This window comes from Vigna unguiculata, chromosome 2 (assembly GCF_037176805.1).
Source record: "Vigna unguiculata cultivar grain cowpea cultivar isolate G323 ecotype 2 chromosome 2, ASM3717680v1, whole genome shotgun sequence".
NCBI classification, from domain to species: domain Eukaryota; kingdom Viridiplantae; phylum Streptophyta; class Magnoliopsida; order Fabales; family Fabaceae; genus Vigna; species Vigna unguiculata.
Genome location: NC_140793.1, coordinates 27,467,595 through 27,487,795, shown reverse-complemented (window position 1 = coordinate 27,487,795; position 20,201 = coordinate 27,467,595). Strand labels below are relative to the sequence as shown.

Here is a 20,201-nt window from a genome sequence, read left to right as displayed (position 1 = left end):
GGTTTTAGAAAAGGGCCAAAAGTGAGATGCAGGTTGGCTTCTGCCATTCCACCGGCGCTGTCACGCAGTGATACACCTCCCCACCATTTCCTTTCTCATGCCAAGTCTCAAAAGTGTAGAGAAGACGCACTATTGACTTTCATTTTACTTTTTCTCATTTTTATTATTTTCACCCTTTTTTATATACTTTTTTCAAAAAGAATAAAACAAAATAAGAAAAGTAAACAAAAATATTAAAATTTAAATTAAAAGTTTAAAGATAAAATTAAATAAAATAAAAAGGATAAAATAAAATAAAATAAAACAAGATAAAAATAAAAATTAAAAATGGGATGAAAGTAAAAGTAGGAATATATCTATATACAAATCAATGCTCACTTTTTCATATTTTTCCCTTCTCCTAATTATTTTAAAGGAAATTTTTTTTATTTCTTACCCGGACGAAATTGGGTGTTGACACATATGTATGGATATATGCCTAATGGAGTGATATATATGCGTGACATGATTCATAAATGATGAATAATGGGTATTGTGAGAACTTGACATGTGAAATGAATGAGTGGTTTGGAACTAAAGGAAATATGCGTATGAGGAATTAATCTCAGGGGTTGGTATGGAATTGTAAATATGATTTAATGTTCTCTTATTGCTGAGTTATGAATGTTGGTCCGCGTCAGCATGTAAATTCCTTGGGATCTCTTGGTGAGACCTCCGGGGTCGCGCTTCAGTGGTCGGGACGTAATTCCACGGCCCCTGTTAGTGGGTGTCCATGGTGGTGCCCCATCTAAGTGAGACTAACTGACTCCTTAGAGTGTCAGTTAGTCTCACTTAGAGCGGACTGACTCTGTGGTGAGAGTAGCAAGAGGCCTGAAATTCATTAAGGGCTAACCTTGTGGTGAGGGAAAATTGATTCATCGTAACACTTGTAACACATTGCTTGGGGGTGAGCAGCTCAGTGGTGAGCAGAGGTATCCACCACAAGTGCGAACATCCGCTGAATCCGACCAAGTTATACGTATCCGGATAAGTCGAGTTGAGTCGTAGTGTATTGATTGAGAGTCATAACATGCTTGGATGATGTATGGATATTGAATGGTGATAACTATATTTTGACTGTATGTTATATGTTGTTGGCATTAGCTTACCCGATTTGTTGTATGGTTGTCTTGTATGTGGTTCTTCTTTCTTGCGATGATCATCAATTTAATTGATGGGAGCAGATGGGCGAGGTTCCAGAGGTTAGTAAGGAAATGGAGATTCCGCTGCATAGTCCGCGTGGACTAGTTTGTATTTTCTGAATGAGTTTATTTAGGGTTGCGACCCATGTATCTGTTCGTATTTAGATTTATGCACTCTGTTTAACTTTTCCTCTAGTTTTTTTTGGGCATCGTGGTGTGCCATGAGTTGTTTGGAGTTGAGTTTAAGACTCCCAGACCGCGCTTTTATGTTATCTTTCTCATGACATTCCTTTAATGTCACGTACTTAATTAAATGGGATGTTACAATTTATTTGCCAAACTCATAACTAATCGGTTCACCTTATCCTTGTAGTTCATTGAAAAATTAGTTCGATAGAATAACAAAATTAGAAGATTTTCTAAATTTGAGAAGAGTTTAAAGAGAAGAGTTTTAGTGTAATACAATTTTGAATAAAATAAATAGTGAAGGTCTAATTTTTTTTTAAAAAAAATTCAAAGATTTATTCATTTAAAATTTATCTTAAAATAAAACTCAACTCTTACCATTTTTAAAATGTAATCACTAACACCAAAAAGACTTTTAACGTCCGATATTTTTTATCTTTGACGTCTGTTCAAACATCGATGTCGTATTGGGTAACGTCAAAATAACGTCAGAAAACAGACGTTAAATTACGTCTGTGTTGGAATGGACAGATGTTAAACAAGTCAAATAATTTACAAAAATGTCACCGATCATTTTTAACGTGGGATTTTTTCTGGACAAACGTTATATGGGTGACGTTATAGGGCCTTTTTGTGTCGGTGAATATCAATATAGAAGTCAAAAAAAAGCTAATGTTGTCTAATCTTTGATTCATAAGCAATACCAAATTAAATAAATACATGTGATTCAAAAGCATAGAAGGAGAATATGAGACTCTGAAATAGAAAGAAGTTGTTGATTGAAGACTTGAAAAGTTATAAAAATATCGAAAAAAGAAATGTTATTTGAAGAGTTAAAAAAACTGTAAATACTAAAAAAAGGGGTTAAGAATAAATAGTATGAAAAAAAAAAGGTTAAAACTCCTCTTATTCTGTATAACTATATAAGAAAATTTGTAAATAGAGACTCAATCATTTTAATTTTATAAAATTATAAGTTATTGGGATATATTTAAATTACTCTTAATTTTAATATTTAAATAATGTGAGATTATTGTGTAGATCGTAATAAATCCTTTGTCAACATCTAAAGATAATAAAAATCCTACCTTTTGAATATTTTTTTTTAATTGATAGTTAAAAAATATATTGTCCACTTTAAAACTTATTTTCATTATTAAAAAAAATCTCAAAAAAGAAAATATATTTTAAATTATTCGAATTTCCTAACAATATCGAATAAATTATTTCGAGTAATATTTTTGCTTAAAAATATATACGATGATTATAAAAATTAATGTTTACCAGATTAATCATTTTTCAACAAAATTGAAATTATTAATAAGAAAATTTATTTTATTTATATAATTACAAGATTCTTAGTATCAATTTTAATAAAAAATCTTTTATCTGTTTTGAGAAATTTTTAAAAAATATCAAATTGCATAAATTTTTCAAAAATAAAAACTAAATTATAACTAAAAGAAATTATATGTTAGTGAAATCAATTGTTTCAACATTATTTTTTAATAAATTAATTGTAAAAATATTTTTTGTCATTTTCTTACCTGGTGTTCCAATTCTTGAATGAGAGAATGTCGAGTTTAATTAATATGACCGAATGGTCCATGGTAAATTTTATTTAAGTGAATAATAACTAATATGGTGATCATATATAATTTATGGCTTTATGTGAGTTATATTTTGAATAAATGAAATATAATTACCTACGATTATTTAGTATTATTGTTTTTTTATAAAGTTGATATCGAAGAAAAGAACATGTATGCCTTTAACATTGAATATCTGAAATATCATAATTTTTGCTATAATTTTTTTTTAAGAAATTTATTTAACTAATATTTAGAGAATACCTTAGTGGATGCTAGCAAAGTCTGCTGTTTAGAATGGAGAAGAATGAAACATGAATTTCATATATGATAGGAATGAATATTAATTTGTATTTCGAAAATAAATGAGTATAATCAAAACTCGTACTTACTCCATTCGATTGTTATCCTTTCTAGAAATAATAATTTTTAAAATTTTATTTAATTAATTATATTACTTAAATTAGTAGGTTTTAATATATATTGTTAAATATTTCGCTTCCAAGCTACGTAAAAATTTGTGTTTTATTTTTAAACTAAACTAGTATACTAATCCGTGCGTATGCACGGGACGTATTTGTTTTATTTTATATATTAAAATAATAAAATTGTAAAAATATTATGTAATGAAATATTATGAAAATTAAGTTATATTGTAATAAATGTTGTTATTAAAGTAATGAAATAGTAAATCTAAGTGATACAATAATAATTTAACTTTTATATATAATAAATATAATTGATATCATAATATAATACAGTTAATTGAATTTATGAAATGATTATAAAAGCCCATGATATGTGCGAATATCTTTTTGTTTTTTTTATTTTAAATTTTTTTAGAATAATAATATAATTGTTATTATATTTATTTAACCATTAAAAATACTAATAATAATATTAATATAAATGATAAATTATAGAAACCTAAAAGATTAAAATTTTATTTAGCAAAAGTATTTAGTATAAGAACATTTTCTATAATTAAAAAAGCACACTTATAATAATAACACCATTATGAATAGTAATAATAATAATAAAAATAATAATGATACCAATAACAATAATAATATTTATGCTATAAATATTAATATTAATGCTAACACTAAAGTTAATGTCAACTATAATAATTTATAATTATATATAAAGATATACATTAAGAACAAAACAAATAAAAATAATAAATAATTAAAATACGATCCCGTAGTAAAATAATTTAATATGTGTGTCTAACTATAATAATAATAATAATAATAATAATAATAATACCATTATAATAATATCTCGTAGTGATAAAAGTAATAACAATACAATAACTACATATATATATATATATATATATATATATATATATATATATATATATATAAATATATATACATTTGTTGTGTCCTCTTTTGTTTATACAATTTTATCCTCTTAATTATTATTTGTTAAATTAAAATAATTATTCACAATAAAAATTATTTGTCCATTTTATCATTTTAATAATTTTAGTAACTATTTTTTTAATTCAAATAATTACACAAAATAAAAATAAAATGAACAACAAAACAAATAAAAAGTGTAAGTAATTGAGATATGATCTCGTAGTGAATAAATGTAAGATGTGTGTTTAACTATAATAATAATAATAATAATAATAGATAATACTAATAACACTAAAATAATATCGTGTAATGATAAAAATAATAATAATAATAATAATAATAATAATAATTAGAATTATAATTGATAATAATAACAATAATATAAAAATTAAATAATAAATATCATGAAAATTAGGTTATATTGTTGTAAATGTTATTATCAATGAAACGAAGTTGTAAATTCAGTTTTAAATATAATAAATAAAATTAATATCACAATATGGTGTAGTTAATTGATTTTAAAAAATAATTATAATAGTATATGACTTTTGCTACACATGCTTTTTTATTTATTTCAAATATGTTTAGAATAATAATATAATTTTTATTATATTTATTTAATCATTAAAAATAATAATAATAATATTAATATAAATTATAAATTATAAAATTTTTAAAAGATTAAAAATCTATTTAGCAAAAGTATTTAGTATAATAACGTTTTTTATAATTAAAAAAAAGCAATTATACTAATAACATCACTATGAATAGTAAAAATAATAACAAAATAATAATACTAATAATAACAAAAAAATGATAATAATAATAATTTTTATGTTATAAATATTAATGACGATACAGATACCAAGACTAATGTTATACTAATAATCTATAATTACATATAAAGATATATACATCAGCACCAAAACAATTAAGAAGGACAACTAATTGAAATATGATCTCGTAGTAAATAAAATTAAGATGAGTGTCTAACTATGATAATAATAATAATACCATAATAATAATAATATCTCGTAGTGATAATAATAATAATAATAATACCATTATAATAATATCCTGTAGTGATAATAATAATAATAGTAATAATAATAATACACTAACTAATATATAAAGAGATACACATTTTTTATGTTCTTTTTTTTATTTTACAATTTTATCCTCTTAATTTTTATTTATTAAATTTAAATAATTATTCATAATAAAAAATTATTTGTCAATTTTATCATTCTACTAATTTTGTAACTATTTTTTTTCAATTCAAAAAATACCATGATATAGAGATAAAATGAATAACAAAAATAAAAGTAAAATATGCGTCTAACTATAATAATAATAATAATACCACTATAATAATATCGCGTAATGATAAAAAAAGTAATACTAATACTAATACTACTACTAATAATATTAATATTAATATTAATATTAATACAACTACATATATATATAAAGAGATAAACATATTTGGTGTCCTTTTTATTTTATCAATTTTATCCTCTTAATTATTATATTTTAAATTTAAATAATTATTTATAATAACACAATTATTTTTCAGTTTTATTATTTTACTAATTTTAGTAACTATTTTTTTAAATTGAAATAATTGTTCAAATGGAAAGATAAATGAACAACAAAATAAATAAAAATGACAAGTAATTGAGACATGATTCCTACATAGTAAGTAAAAGTAAAATGTGTAGGGATGTCAAAAAAATTCATACCCATAAGTATCCGCGGATAAAACTCACAACGGGTAGGAAACAAATATTAAAAATAGATACCCGTGGGTACAAGTATCATAGTATCCGTATCCGTGGATACCCGTACCGAGTAAATTTTAATTCACAAAAATACCCTTATATATATATATATATATATATATATATATATATATATATATATTAGTAAAAACATTATGACCTAATTTTTTCTAAGTTGTACATCTTGTGTTTTGTCTTTATTCTTCCAACTTCAAGTGTTGATACATTGTCTTCTTCCAGGTACACCCCTTGACATTCTTCTCTTTCCTTTCTTTCAAATTGGGCATATACATCAAAACCTATGTAGATAGTGACGTTTATGGTATGTTTGTTGTCAAATGATGGAATCAAAATAAGATACTTAGCACGTGGTAGTTGAGTTTTATTATTTGTTTATTTTGTTTATTTTGCAGGAATCAATCGGAGAAAGTGACTTATTGATCGAAACACTAATTAAAAAATTTTCATTGTGTTGAACGTCATTTTATATTTATTTTTATTATTATTTGGACATGTATGAACTTAAGTTTATTTGAACTTTATTTAAAATTTAGGATTAAGTATATTTTTGGTCCCTTAACTTTCAGTAAATTTTGGAATTAGTACATTTTGAAACTTTAGACCAATTTAGTCATTTATCTTTCAAAATACGTGAATTTAGTTCTTTTAATCAAATTTTGTTAAGTTTATTTGACATTTCAAGTGCGTTTCACAATAGTATTTGACTTAGCATTAAAGCAAAAATGTGACAAACAGTATAAACAACTCAAATACAATTATGAAATGCATACAAAACATCAAATAAACCTAACAAAATTTAATTAAAATGACTAAGTTCACGTATTTTGAAAGATAAAGGACTAAATTGGTCCAAAGTTTTGAAATGGACTAATTTCAAAATTCACTGAAAGTTAAGAGACCAAAAACATACTTAACCCTAAAATGTATGACAGTGATGTATTTTATTTTATTATATTTGAATTTATGATTAAATATTTGTTTTTTAAATAATTTTGTAAATATATACGGGTACCCGTCGATATCCGCCCGCGAATATGAAAAAAATAGGTGGGTACCCACATAGCGGATACCCGACAAATATGGGTATGGGTACGGGGGGATATTTTTCCAGCGGGTAGGGTATGAGGGAACTACTACCCATACCCTACCCGCCCCGTTGACATCCCTAAAAATATGTATCTAACAATAATAATAAAAACAATTATAATAATTATAGTTCTTAATAATAATAATAATAATAATAATAATAATAATAATATTAATAATATAATAAGTAATATAATAATAGAAATAATTATAATTAATAATAATGATAATAATATTTATAGTTGATAGTAATAATGATTATTAACTGTAGTTGATAATAATAACCCGTGACGGATCTTCACCAATAATTTTGGAGGAGCCAAAATAATTTATAGTAAAAAAATTTGAACTCATCAATAATTTATTCGGAATAAAAATCTCCAGTTATTCATTTTTAAATGTAAATAACCATATTGTGTTCAAAAAATTCATCTTTCATCTTTCATCTTATTTCGAATTTTGTTTTGATAATCTTCGTTGTAAAAAATGAAACATTAAGAGTTAAATAAAATGAATTAGACAATTAATCAAGTAAAATATCTCTAATTTGTTTGTTTTTGTCAAAGATTGACATAATTCAATAATGGTCAACAAATCCTTCAAATTTGAATGGGTATGAACATCAACAATGAAATATTGGAGTGATATTTTAAACTAATCATATATTTATCAATATACCTATTTTTTTAAGTTTAAGACAAAAAAATAATTTATCATAATCTAATAAAAATTGAGATGTAATTACTAACAAAAATATATAATAGTAATAATATTATATATTACAAATAAGAGTAATAACTTTACTACTAATAATGTTAATAATAATAATAATATATAATAGTAACATATAATAATAATAACAATTATTATTATTATTATTATAATAATACTAATATTTGTTATAATTTAACTACTATCACTATAAATAATATTTATAATAATAATATTATTAATAATTAGAAATACTAATACTTATAAAAATACTACAAATATTATTATTATTTATAATCAGTATTATAGTTGAAATCATAAATAAATGAAAAAATAAAAACAAATTGACTTTTGTAGGATTTGAACTCGGGTCCTTTTGTACCAGAGTTTTAAAATGACGCAAAAACTAATTTTTATGACACGTGTCAATAAAAGAAAATGGATATTGTAGTAACTTTGGTAGTATTTTCTTTTCTTAATATGTAATAGATTATATATTATTTTCTCCACACACTTCTATTACATATTAAGAAAAGAATATACCACCAAAATTACTACAATACCCATTTTCTTTTATTGACACGTGTCATAGAAATTAGTTTTTTCGTCATTTTAAAACTTTGGTACAAAAGGACCCGGATTCAAATCCTACAAAAATCAATTTGTTTTTATTTTTTTCATTTATTTATGATTTCAACTATAATATTAATTATAAATAATATTATATTTGTATTATTTTTATAAGTATTAGTATTTCTAATTATTAATAAAATATTATTATAATATTATTTATAGTGACAGTAGTAAAATTATAACAAATATTAGTATTATTATTATATGTTATTATTACTATTAGTATTATTAACATTATTAGTAGTAGAGTTATTATTCTTATTTGTAATATATGATATTATTATTATTATTATTATTATTATATATTTTTGTTAGTAATTACATGTTAATTTTTATTAGATTATGATAAATTATTTTTTTGTCTTAAACTTAAAAAAAAGAAGGTATATTGATAAATATATGATTAGTGAAAAATTTTACTTCAATATTTCATTGTTGATGTTCATACCCATTCAAATTTGAAGGATTTGTCGACCATTGTTGAATTATGTAAATCTTTGACAAAAACAAACAAATTAAAGATATTTTACTTGATTAATTGTCTGATTTATTTTATTTAACTCTTAATGTTTCAGCTTCTACAACGAAGATTATCAAAACAAAAATTGGAATAAGATGAAAGATGAATTTCTTGAATGCAATATGGTTATTTACATTCAAAAAAGAATAACCAGAGATTTTTATTCCGAATAAATTATTGATGAGTTCAAAGTTTTTTACTATATAATTTTAACTATAATATTAATTATAAATATATTATTATTTGTATTATTTTTATAAGTATTAGCATTTCTAATTATTAATAATATATTATTATAAATATTATTTATAGTGATAGTAGTAAAATTATAACAAATATTAGTATAATAATAATAATAATAATAATAATAGTTATTATTATTATTATATGTTACTATTATATATTATTACTATTAGTATTATTAACATTATTAGTAGTAAAGTTATTACTCTTATTTGTAATATGTAATATTATTACTATTATATATTTTTGTTAGTAATTACATCTCAATTTTTATTAGATTATGATAAATTATTTTTTTGTCTTAAACTTAAAAAAAAAAAGGTATATTGATAAATATATGATTAGTTTAAAATTTCACTTCAATATTTTAATGTTGATATTCATACCCATTCAAATTTGAAGGATTTGTCGATCATTATTGAATTATGTCAATCTTTGACAAAAACAAACAAATTAAAGATATTTTATTTGATTGATTTTCTAATTCACTTTATTTAACTCTTAATGTTTCATTTTCTACGACGAAGATTATCAAAACAAAATTCGGAATAAGATGAAAGAGGAATTTCTTCAATGCAATATGGTTATTATTATTTCTATTATTATAGTACTAATATTATTATATTATTATTAAGAATTATAATTATTATAATAGTTATTATTATTATTATTGTTTTTATTATTATTGTTAGATACACATTTTTAGGGATGTCAACAGGACGGGTAGGGTACGAGTAGTAGTTCCCCCATACCCTATCTGCTGGATAAATATTTGTCCCATATTCATACCCATATTTGTCGGGTACCCGCTATTTTTTCATATCCGCAGGTATCCACGGGTACCCGCGAATATTTACAAAATTATTTAAGAAAAAAATATTTAATCATAAATTCAAATAAAATAAAATAAAATAGATCACTGTCATAAATTTTAAATAAAGTTCAAATAAACTCAAGTTCATACAAGTCCAAATAATTATAAAAATAAATATAAATGACGTTTAACACAATGAAAATTTGTTAATTAGTGCTTTGATCAATAAACTCACTTTGTCCGATTGATTCCTGAAAAATAAACAAAATAAACAAATAATAAAACTCAATTGTCACGTGTTAAGTATTCTTATTTTGATTCCATCATTTGACAACAAACATACTATAAATGTCACTGTCTATATAAGGTTTGATGTATATGCTCAATTTCAAAGAAAGAAAAGAGAATAATGTCAAGGGGTGTACCTAAAAGAAGACAATGTACCAATATTTGAAATTGGAAGAATGAAGACAGAAGAAAAGACAAGATGTGCAGCTTATAAAAAATTAGGTTAGAAATTTTTTACTAATATATATATATATATATATATATATATATATATATATATATGGGTATTTTTATGAATTAAAGTTTAGCGAGTACGGGTATCCACGAACCACCCTGTTAACATGCGAGTATAAAAAATATTCGTACCTGTGGATATCCATTTTTAATATTCGTTTCCTACCGTTGCATATACCTGCGGGTACATATTCGTACTCGTGGATATTCATTTTATCTCTATGTCTTGGTATTTTTTGAATTGAAAAAAAAAATAGTTACTAAAATTAGTAGAATAATAAAACTGAAAAATAATTTTTTATTATGAATAATTATTTAAATTTAATAAATAATAATTAAGAGGATAAAAAATGTAAAAACAAAAAAAGGACATAAAAAATGTGTATCTCTTTACATATTTAGTTAGTATATTATTATTATTACTATTATTATTATTATTATTATTATTATTATTATTATTATTAGTACTATTATTATTATTATTATCACTACGGGATATTATTATAATGGTATTATTATTATTATTATCACTACATGATATTATTATTGTAATCATATTATTATTATTATTATTATTATTATTATTATAATAGTTAGACACACATCTTATTTAATTTACTACAAGATCATATCTCAATTAGTTGTCCTTCTTAATTGTTTGGTTGTTGTTGTATATATCTTTATATGTATTTGCATTGCCATTAATATTTACTAGTGTAAACACAGGCGCTATCGCGCCTGTGTGTACACATTTTTTTGAATTATATTAATAATTGATGATGTTGTAATGTTATTAAGTTAATAAATAAAATAAAAGTATATTTATAAAAAATAAAATAAAATGTACGTAGAAAATAAGAGAAAAATAACTGTTGATGAATAGTAAAAACTTGTACAAAGTTTTTTTATGTTATTCAAAGAGGAACTCAAAGTCTAGTTTTACTTCAGCCATGGTGGACAGAAAAAAGAAAAATGAGATAAGTAAATAATTTTATAAAAACTTGTACAAATAACCATTAATTTTTAAAAATTTAATAAATAATTAAATTATAAAGGGTAAAGTTGGAATTATGAAATGTGGACACAAAAGAGGGAATCCCCTTTATATATAGTTATAGATAACATAAACATTATCATTATTATTATCATTTGTTTGTTATTATTAGTATCATTATTATTTTTATTATTAATATTATTACTATTCATAGTGATGTTATTAGTATAAGTGCTTTTTTTTAATTATAAAAAATGTTATTATACTAAATACTTTTGCTAAATAGATTTTTAATCTTTTAAAATTTTTATAATTTATATTTATATTATTATTCTTTTAATGGTTAAATAAATATAATAACAATTATATTATTATTCTAAACATATTTGCAATAAATAAAAAAATGTGCATACAAGCACGGGTCATATACTATTATAATTATTTTGTAAAATCAATTAACTACACCATATTGTGATATTAATTTTATTTATTATATTTAAAATTGGATTTACAAATTCATTTCATTGATAATAATATTTAAAACAATATAACCTAATTTTCATGATATTTATTATTTTATTTTTATATTATTGTTATTATTATCAATTATAACTCTAATTATAGTTATTACTATTATTATTATCAGCTCTAATTATAATAATAATTAATTATTATTATTATTATTATTATTAAGTGATGATAATATAATGTTATTAAGTTATAATATCTAAAATAAAAATTATATTTATTAAAAATAAAGTGAAATATATCAGAAAAGATGTGAGAATAACTGTTGATAAATAGAGAAAAAGGGAAGAGCAGAGATAGACGATTTTATAAAAAAGTTTGTAAAAGTAACGGTCAATTTTCAAAAGTTTTATAAATAATTATATTTTAAAGGGTAAAATTGGTATTTAAAATGTGGACACAAAAGAGAAAATCCTCTTTATATATTGTTATAGATTATTATTATTATTATTACTATTATTATTAATTAGAACTATAATTATTATAGTAGCTTTTATTATTATGTTTACATACATATTTTACTTTTACTTACTATCTATGAATCATCTTTTAGTTACTTGACCCTTTTATTTGTTTTGTTGTTTATTTATTTATCTCTTTATATATATGTAGCTGTATTATTTTTTTTTTTATCATTACACAATATTATTTTAGTGTTATTATTATTATTATTATTATTGTTACTATTATTATTATTATAGTTAAACACACATTTTACATTTATTTACTACGGGATCATATCTCAATTACTTGCACTTTTTATTTATTTTGTTGTTCATTTTATTTTTATATTTGTGTAATTATTTGAATTATAAAAATAGTTACTAAAATTATTAAAAGGATAAAATATAAAAATAATTTTTGTTATGAATAATTATTTTAATTTAACAAATAATAATTAAAAGGATAAAATTATATAAACAAAAGAGGACACAAAAAATGTATATATCTTTATATATATGTAGTTATTGTATTATTATTATTTTTATCACTACGAGATATTATTATAATGATATTATTGTTATTATTATTATTATTATTATTATTATTATAGTTAGACACACATCTTAAATTAATTTACTATGGGATCGTATTTCAATTACTTGTCATTTTTATTTGTTTGTTGTTAATGTATATCTTTGTATATAATTATAAATTATTATAATTGACATTAGCCTTAGTGTTAGCATTAATATTAATATTAATATTAATATTTATAGCGTAAGTATTATTATTATTATTGGTATCATTATTATTTTTATCATTATTATTACTATTTATAATGGTGTTATTATTATAAGTGTGCTTTTTCTAATTATAAAAACTGTTGTTATACTAAATACTTTTGTTAAATAGAGTTTAATCTTTTAAATTTTTATATATAAATAATTTTCTTTAGAAACAAAGTATAAATTTTAAAAACAATTTGGAAAAAAAAAAATTCTTTTCTTTTACTATTTTAACTCATAATAGATGTTATTCCATATGCTTCACAAATAAAGCTCTGTCCACTCTTGTTTTTATCTATACGTGATGTTGGTCACATCAAATCTTAGTTTTAGGATTTTTATTTCTTTTGTCTGTTCGTCTTTATTTTTTCTTCCTAGAATTTGTAATAGGCACTTTAGTGTGTAATATCTTTTGAGAAAGTTTATTTGTACTTTTTCCGAATTTATTTATTTATTTTTTTTCTTTTCCTAAAGAGTTGGAATATCCGAGTTAGGATCGTAGTTGAATATAAATAGTGTTTATTTTTTATTCGATCTAAAAAAGAAATTCATTTAGTTATCTGTTTATTTATCTTATCGAATGTCCGTTTAAAAAATATTTATATTTTTTTAAAATTTGTAGATACTCGTAAATATCAATATACATGTGAATATTTAAAAAAGAAATTTTAAATTTTAAATGAAATTTTAATAATATTATAAAAAATATAAAAAATAATATAATATAAATTAAATTAAATTAAATATAAATTTTATTTTATTTTAATTAAATTTAACTCAATAAAATATAAATTAAATTTTAATTTTAATTTTTGATAGATAACATGTACTCATATATATATATATATATATATATATATATATATATATATATATATATAATGAATCACGTAAAATATAGAAGCACAATAAGTATAGCAGACAATTTGTTCTCCTTTGGTTTATCCAGCAATCTCTGTTTCCATCATCATGCAGAATTTGATTTCAACTTTAATCCTACTCGATTGTCTGCTGAAACCAATAATTTCATTAAATTTGTTGAATTAGATATTTTAAAATGTAATTTTCATCTATGATAAAATGGGAATGGAAGAAAACAAAAGTTAGTTAATACTAAAAATGTAAAACTTATTTAAGCTTATAACGTATTTTGAGAAGGAAAACTTCATTCTACTTGCGAAATCATGTAAAAAGAGATATCATATTTATTTTATTGAAACGCAAAATTATTTTCTTAATGTAATAACTATTTTTGTGTCCAGTAATTATACGGGAAGAGTTTAGTATAACTCTTTTGCTCACCAGTAAAGAAGAAACCTTGGTGATTTGATTAAGCTCTCTGATAACGTCAACCAAATTCATTCTTTCTTTTGGTGATTCCACCGAGCAAGCAAGTCCGATTCTGAAAAGCGAAACTACACACTTTCCAGCCTCTGCATTAAGATTACCACAGTTTCCCTCCACTGTAGTTGCTTCATACTCTGAAATGATTCTTGGGTCCAAAATCTGCAAAATATTATTAGGAAATGAAATTGCAACAAAGTTACGAAGATTTTGACCATCTTTAAACATTTCATCTGTAGGTCTTCTTCCGGTCAGCATTTCCAATATAAGAATTCCAAAACTATACACGTCACCGTAAGTTGACACCTTGTACCTCTCTCGGTACTCTAAAATATATACAGAAAATTGGAAATAAATAATAATGATAAATAACAAGTATACAAAAACAAAGTGAAAATTTAGAGAAACAATAACGATTAAAATTTGAAAACAATACCTGGAGGAGCATAGCCAATCGTACCCTTTATTCCATTTGTACTTGTTTGCCCAGAAGTGGTGTGATTGAAAGTTGACAAAAGTCTTGCTATACCAAAATCTCCCACATGCGCAACCATGCTATCATTACGAAGAACATTGCTTGGTTTTAGATCGCAGTGAATGATCAATTGTTCACACTCATGGTGAAGATAATGCAATGCAGAAGCAACATCAATTGTGATGTTTAATCGTTGATGAAGGCTCAATCTTCTCATGTGTTGTGCACTTGGTGTCCCAGGATGAATCCACTGTTCTAGGCTTCCATTTGTCATATACTCAAATATTAGAGCTTTGAATTCTTGACCTTTGTAATCTGTGCTAGAGCAACAAGTCAAAGTAGGAACCAGATTTCTGTGTCTAATATTTTTAAGTGCATTGCATTCAACAATGAAACTTTTGTCAGCTCCTTCCTTTTGAAGGTTTAGGACCTTTATGGCAACAATCTTGTCTTCTTGCTCAAGAGTTCCTTTATATACAGAGCTAAAACTTCCAGATCCGATCAAGTTTGAAGATGAGAACCCATTTGTTGCATTGTATAGGCTTTGGTATGAAACTTTAGGCAGTTGGTCTATTGTTGGTGAATCCAAAGATGGTTTATTACTCCTTTTCCTCATCCAGTAGATTGTTAGAATAACCAACAATATGAGAAGAGAAGCAACTACACTTACTATAATTGCTATTAATCGGAGTGAGTGATGCTTTTCTTTTTTGGTGGCTTTGACAGGACATAATGGTAGATGCAGCTTTGAAATACCTCCACAAAGCTTACTATTTCCAGTCACAATTATCCCACTTGCATTACTAAATATGCCTTTAGTTGGTACCTCACCATCTAACATGTTAAATGATACATTGAAATATTGCAACAAAGAAATGCTCTGCAGAACACTAGGAATTGATCCAGACAAGAGGTTTCGCGAGAGGTCTAAACTTTGAAGACCTCTGAGTGATGCCAAAGAAGAAGGGATGCTTCCTTGTAGAGAATTCCCATTCAAATAGAGTTGCTCCAACGTTATGCATTCTCCAATAGTTTCTGGAATGTGACCAGAGAGACGATTCTCAAACAAATATAACAAGTTGAGATTTTTCAGGTTGCCCACTTCTTCTGGTATATTACCACTCAACAAGTTTTGTGCCAATGAGAATCCATCAGCTAGAGATGAAAGATTAAAAACCTGCAGTGGTATTGTTCCCGTGAGGTTGTTCTGGGAAAGGTCTAAATGTTGCAAATCTTGGCAATTTCCCAGATTTGGAGGAATACTTCCTTCTAACATGTTTTCAGCCACGTCCAATTTATACAGTCGACTGAGATTGCCTGTGAAGGTTCCTAAGCTTGACAATTTGTTTCCTCTTAAGACCAATAGTTGCAACTTCTGTAGCTTCGCAAAAGTTGGTGGAATAATTCCATGAATGAGATTCTGTTCCATTGTAAGAAGAATTAAGCCAATTAGATTTCCACATGTGGCTGGAATATCTCCTGATATTTGATTGCCCCCGAGATACAATTCACTGAGTTTGGTGGATAAATTGCCCAAAGAATTTGGCAAACGTCCTCCAAAATTATTGTAACCCAAAGACAAAATTTGCAACTCGCTAGAGTTTGTCAATGATTTTAAAAACTCCAAATCGTTGGGTAAATTTTCACCTAGATTGTTTCCACCTAAACTTAGAAACCGAAGATGTATTTGCTTCCCCAAACTCGGAACTTGCTCGAAAAAATTGTTTTCGCTCAGATCAATTACTGAAAGGATGGATGTATTGGTTATGGAAGATGGGATTGGTCCTGAGAATTGATTCCCAGCAATATAAAGTACTTGGAGATTGGAGAGGGTGTGGAACATGTTGGATGGCAAAGAGCCGTTCAGTTGATTTAGGGTCACAGCGAATCCAATAAGAGATGACATATTATAAAAACAAGAAGGAAATGCTCCTGTCAGTTTGTTGATAGATAATGCTAGAAATGTCAAACGTTTGAGATGACAAATTTCTTGTGGAATGTTTCCATTAAAGTTGTTAACTCTTAGGGAGAGATAGCTTAAGGATGAAAGATTCCCCATGAAGGATGGGATTGTTCCAGATAAATTATTCTTGTGAACGAACAGTTGTTGAAGCTTCTGAAGTGAGACAATTTCGACTGGTATTTCACCAGTCAGATTGTTCCCCTTTAGGTGCAAGATTTTGAGATCAGTGCAAGCAGTCAAGTTTGAAGGAAATTTTCCTACCAAGAATGAGTTATTTGCAACAGAAAGGTACTGGAGTTTTGACAACTTACCTATTTCTTGGGGGATTTCTCCGTAGAAGTTGTTATTTCTAATGTTGAAATATGTCATGTGAGATAGATTGCCTATGTGTGGAGATATGAATCCCTTCAACTTGTATTCTATCAAATTCAACTCTGTAACTCTTTGAAGCATAGAATTGCACGTGATTCCATGCCAGTTACAGAAGTGTGTAGATGTATTCCAAGAAAACAAGATTCTATTTGGATCACTGGATATGGATTCCTTGAACTTCAGCAACGCAAGATGATCGGTTTCATTTCCTAATGCAAAGACAGTGATGTTTGGAGTAAACCATATTGATTTCAATATAAAGAGAGAGAAAAGATGAATGAGTATAGAACAAAATGTAAGTAGTGTACGACAAAAATACTTCATTTTGATTAAGAAGTGGAAGGTAATAGATGATGGTATCTCTGTTCTTATGCAAGTTATATAGAATTTGGTAATTGAATGTGGTGACATGTTCTCCATGTCAAGTCAAGTATCCAATGAACAATAAACACCAATTCAACTTAATTTATGCTATATCACAAGAGTTTTGTCCTAAATTATAGGTAGCTTCTAGTTTAAAAGAAAAAATAAAAAGACGCATAATAATTTAATAATACAGTAATGAACACGGTAGCTAAACTGGATATTTTTATTTTTGTTATTTATACATTTTTTTTTCATTTTTTATTATGAAATAGGAGACTTATACGTGCCCAAACACTAGAAACATGAGAAAGAAAGTATTTGAGATAGAAAATATTTGACTTGAATGGAAAACAAGATGTATTGGGTTAGTTGTCGACCAACTCACAAAAAGAAAGTCTGAGAGAAATATAAAATAAAATAAAAAGTCTTCGGGAACTTTAGAATTTAAATCTTGAGAAAAATGATATAAAAATAGATGAAAATAAATATAACGCAGAGTAAAATAAAAAGTGATTATAAAACAAAATACAGAAATAAATAAAAATATGTAAAACATAAAAGAAATACTAATAACTTTTATCACATTTTTATTCAATGAAATAATGAAGTTATTTTTACTTAATTATTGATTTTGATGTATGGTATCGCATTTGGGTAGGTTTGGAAAAGTTTTTGTTGGTATACTCTGGACAAATTTCTTTTACGAACACTATTAAAAGAAAAAAAACAAAATGGAGAATTAAAATATTTTTTATGAGCTAAAAATAGTTTATAACGAATTAAAAACAAGAATCGGGATAAATTATAATTGAAAGTATCCAGACATTAATCATGGATAAACCAATCTTACAAGACAAAGTAACTTTTTTTTTTTAGTTTTTCGTTAAATATATTTAGTCTCTAAATTTACATTTTTTAAATTTTGATTAAAGAGGACAATGAAGGTAATAGCTAAACTGGATATTTTTATTTTTATTGTTTCCTCATTTATTTTTCATTTTTTATTTTAAAATAGAAGACTTGTACGTACCAAAGACGACCAGAAACATGAGAAAGAAAATATTTGATTTGAATTGAAAACAAGAACTACTGGGTTAGTTGTCGGCCAACTCACAAAAAGAAAGTCGAGAGAAATATAAAATAAAATAAAAAGTCTTTGGGGATCTCTTATATAGACTTTAGAATTTAAGTCTTGAGAAAAATGATATAAAAATAGATGAAAATAAATATAACACAGCAAAATAAAAAGTGATTATAAAACAAGATACAGAAATAAATAAAAATATGTACAACATAAAAGAAATACTAATAACTTTTGTCGCATTTTTAATTGATGCCACACTAATAATATCTCTCAGGAATTATGTTATCAGGTATCAAAGCAATTATGTTATGATGTATCAAACGCTTAGTACTTAACCAAAAATTATAATTATTAGGCAAATCATAACTCTTTGTACTTATTAACTCTACGAGACTATATTTCAATATCGTTTCATCTCGTCCTCCCCACCATTGGATCTATCTCTATCTCGGGGGATGACCCTCCTCCCTTCCTCTCAAAAGCTTCAAACTTTGCACTCCCACTTGCCCCTGCTTCCCTGAGTAATCAGACACAAAACCCGTTCTCTTCGCCCACGATCGTAATGTTAAGAAAAAAAAAAAAAACTCTTGGATGAAAAACTTATTCATTTTTTGTTGTTTTTATTTATGCCACCAACAATATAATTTATAGGCTTACAATTTTCGTTCATTGTACTCCTAACGACTATAAACGACTAGTACATTAACTACTCAACAATTAGTGCATTAATTATCCAAGAGCTAGTACATTAACCACCAAACGACTATAAATGGCTAGTATACTAACTACCATCAATGGCTATAACATAAACTTTATTTTATTTAAGTTTACCTAACAACACTCCCCCGTAAACTTAAATGCTTCTTTTATTCTCCATCTTTGTTCCTTTATTCTTCATCCCAGCTTCCCACGTGCAATAACTTTTCTCACATTGTGCTTGTCCCTTTCATGAATAGTCAAGTTCTTCGCTTTTTTCATGGCTGACTTTGCTTTCACTTTGGTCGACTTGTACTTCGCTTTCCTTGTGACTAACATAGATATTTCCCACGTGTTGTTGCGTTCTATAGCAGCAATCTCCTCGTCCATTGTTTTCTTCTATTTCTCATTCACCACGGCTTCTTCAAAACTAACATCTTCAGAATCTGCCAAAAGGCACACAACATGTATCTCGTTAATTGTATTATATATG

The 20,201-nt window shown here is 24.8% G+C and overlaps 1 protein-coding gene across 1 annotated transcript in view; it reads right to left on the bottom strand.

Annotated features, from left to right (window-relative positions):
* The window catches only part of LOC146888487 (uncharacterized), a 33,752-nt gene extending 15,855 nt beyond the window's left edge, over window positions 1–17,897 (bottom strand). Inside the window, exons 1-2 of the mRNA XM_085669949.1 lie at window positions 15,189–17,897; window positions 14,711–14,914 (exon numbers count right to left, since the gene is read on the bottom strand). Coding sequence (XP_085526075.1) covers window positions 14,883–14,914; window positions 15,189–17,886 — 2,730 coding nt within the window. The 5' untranslated portion in view covers window positions 17,887–17,897 and the 3' untranslated portion in view covers window positions 14,711–14,882. The remainder of the gene's footprint in view (window positions 1–14,710; window positions 14,915–15,188) is intronic.
* Between the last annotated feature and the right edge of the window lie 2,304 nt (window positions 17,898–20,201).